The following is a 2,566-nucleotide window of genomic DNA, read 5'->3' as shown; positions in this document are numbered from 1 at the left end:
AATCTGTGGTTTGTTCCTTTTACAAAGATTGAGCTGGGATCTGTCCCGTTACAAAATGGGACTTTATTCCCGCCGGATTGAAAGCGAACGGTGAATGAAGCGACTTCTAACCGGAATGTAAAAGATTCTGGAAGTTGTGACTGGAAATGTGGAATAACAGAGTAAAAGGAGAGAGATTTTTAAATCTTTGTCTTAAGGCGACATAATTTACTTAATCCGCTTCTTGTGTTACAAATATATTGGCGGGCTTTTCAAAATTCAATAAAACGGTTCAGTTCGGTATTTTCCGCCTTTTTCTCATTGCCGGCTATTGATTGGTGAATAAAACAGCTCTCTCATTTGGCTGTTCGTTGAACCAATGAGATTGAGAACAGATGAACCAATCACAAGTGCCCCCACTGCACTCATCCAGAAGGTACAAGAAGGGCGAGTGCGTGAAGATTTCTTCATTCTTTGTGAAAGTGTTTGTGAGATTGTGGAAATGTCTGGAAGAGGAAAAACCGGCGGTAAAGCACGGGCCAAGGCCAAGTCTCGCTCATCCCGGGCCGGACTGCAGTTCCCTGTGGGCCGTGTTCACAGGCTCCTGCGAAAGGGGAACTACGCTGAACGTGTGGGTGCCGGAGCCCCGGTCTATCTGGCTGCTGTGCTCGAGTATCTGACGGCTGAAATCCTCGAGCTGGCCGGCAACGCGGCCCGGGACAATAAGAAGACCCGTATCATCCCCAGACACCTGCAGCTGGCCATCCGCAACGACGAGGAGCTCAACAAGCTTCTGGGACGGGTGACCATCGCTCAGGGCGGGGTGCTGCCTAATATCCAGGCCGTGCTGCTGCCGAAGAAAACCAGCACTGTGAGCACCAAGAGCAAATAAAGCAGCTAAGATTTAATCTGATAACCCAAAGGCTCTTTTCAGAGCCACCCACTGTATCTATGAAAGGGCTGGTTACTGTCTGAAGAGACTGACCTATTGATTACAGTTATCCACGGTCTACGTTAATATATTACATCGCTACAGCGGTTAAACTTATGGGAGTCAATGTAAGTTACCGAGCACATGGGTGATAGGTGAACGGGTCTTGGTAGGAGTTAGGATAGGGGAACGGAGTTTTGGAGGAGTTGAAGTTTGCAGAGGGCGTCAGATAGGAGGCTGACCAGGAGAGCATTGGAAGAGCCAAGTCTGGAGGTAACAAGGGCGTGCATGAGGGTTTCAGCACCAGATCAGCTGAGGCAGGGGAGTAGACGCGCGATGTTTCGGAGGTGGAAGTTGGCGGTCTTGGTGGTGGAGCGGAAATGGGGTCAGATGCTTATCTCAGGGTAAATTGGACGCTGAGGTTGCGAAGTTTTATGATTCCGCTTCACAAAGTGGCCAAGGACAAGTCTCTGTCCATCTCAGTCCTTGAATCCAGTCCCCACACAGGAACTGTCTCTGTCCATCCCAGTACCTGAATCTATCCAGTCCCCACACGGGACCAGTCTCCATCCATCCCAGTACCTGAATCTATCCAGTCCCCTCACAGGACCAGTCTCCATCCATCCCAGTACCTGAATCTATCCAGTCCCCACACAGGACCAGTCTCCATCCATCCCGGTCCCTGAATCAATCCAGTCCCCACACAGGACCAGTCTCCATCCATCCCAGTGCCTGAATCTATCCAGTCCCCACACAGGACCAGTCTGCATCCATCCCGGTGCCTGAATCTATCCAGTCCCCACACAGCACCAGTCTGCATCCATCCCGGTGCCTGAATCTATCCAGTCCCCTCACAGGACCAGTCTGCATCCATCCCGGTGCCTGAATCTATCCAGTCCCCACACAGGACCAGTCTCCATCCATCCAGGTCCCTGAATCTATCCAGTCCCCACACAGGACCAGTCTCCATCCATCCCAGTGCCTGAATCTATCCAGTCCCCACACAGGACCAGTCTCCATCCATCCAGGTCCCTGAATCTATCCAGTCCCCACACAGGACCAGTCTGCATCCATCCCAGTGCCTGAATCTATCCAGTCCCCACACAGGACCAGTCTCCATCCATCCCAGTACCTGATTCTATCCAGTCCCCACACAGGACCAGTCTCCATCCATCCCAGTGCCTGATTCTATCCAGTCCCCACACAGGACCAGTCTCCATCCATCCCAGTGCCTGATTCTATCCAGTCCCATACTGACCCAAGCACGGAAAGGTATAGAGTGCTTTCCACACCGATTTATGTTTATTGAACTATTGGGCGCCTCCTGTCAGCTACAAATCTGAAAACTAAAACTCCCTCTTCCAACGGTCCCGGAGCGGCACTGATTGATTCTGTTATGATAGTGATTGTATTGGAACTGTAGTGTGCCTCAATTATTGAATTTAAATTGTATTTTCCGCCTTTTTTTTCGAGCAATCCTTGAATATCGAGCCGGAGTCTGTAATGATTGTGTCCGAATTTATGTTACGCATTTGATACTGGTGAAAATTTTAAAAAGGACCATAACTAATTCCTGGAGGCGGAGCTAAAAGTTGCACGTCCGCTTGTCCGTCATTCTGAGCCAGTCTCCTCCCCTCCCGCACTTCATGCTCTGTC

At 50.3% G+C, this 2,566-nt stretch overlaps 1 protein-coding gene across 1 annotated transcript; it reads left to right on the top strand.

Annotated features, from left to right (window-relative positions):
* Positions 1 to 481: 481 nt before the first annotated feature.
* LOC137312537 (histone H2A.J-like) lies at positions 482 to 871 on the top strand. Its single transcript, XM_067979075.1, has one exon. It carries the CDS (start codon positions 482 to 484, stop codon positions 869 to 871), a length of 390 nt encoding a protein of 129 aa, XP_067835176.1.
* The last annotated feature ends 1,695 nt before the right edge of the window (positions 872 to 2,566 follow it).

This window comes from Heptranchias perlo, unplaced genomic scaffold (assembly GCF_035084215.1).
Source record: "Heptranchias perlo isolate sHepPer1 unplaced genomic scaffold, sHepPer1.hap1 HAP1_SCAFFOLD_43, whole genome shotgun sequence".
NCBI lineage: Eukaryota > Metazoa > Chordata > Chondrichthyes > Hexanchiformes > Hexanchidae > Heptranchias > Heptranchias perlo.
The sequence above is the reverse complement of the archived record's forward strand: the minus strand, read 5'-3'. Positions and strand labels throughout refer to the sequence as shown.

Coding starts and splice junctions, on each gene's coding strand:
- LOC137312537 (XM_067979075.1), top strand. CDS start 482: ATGTCTGGAAGAGGAAAAACCGGCGGTAAAGCACGGGCCAAGGCCAAG.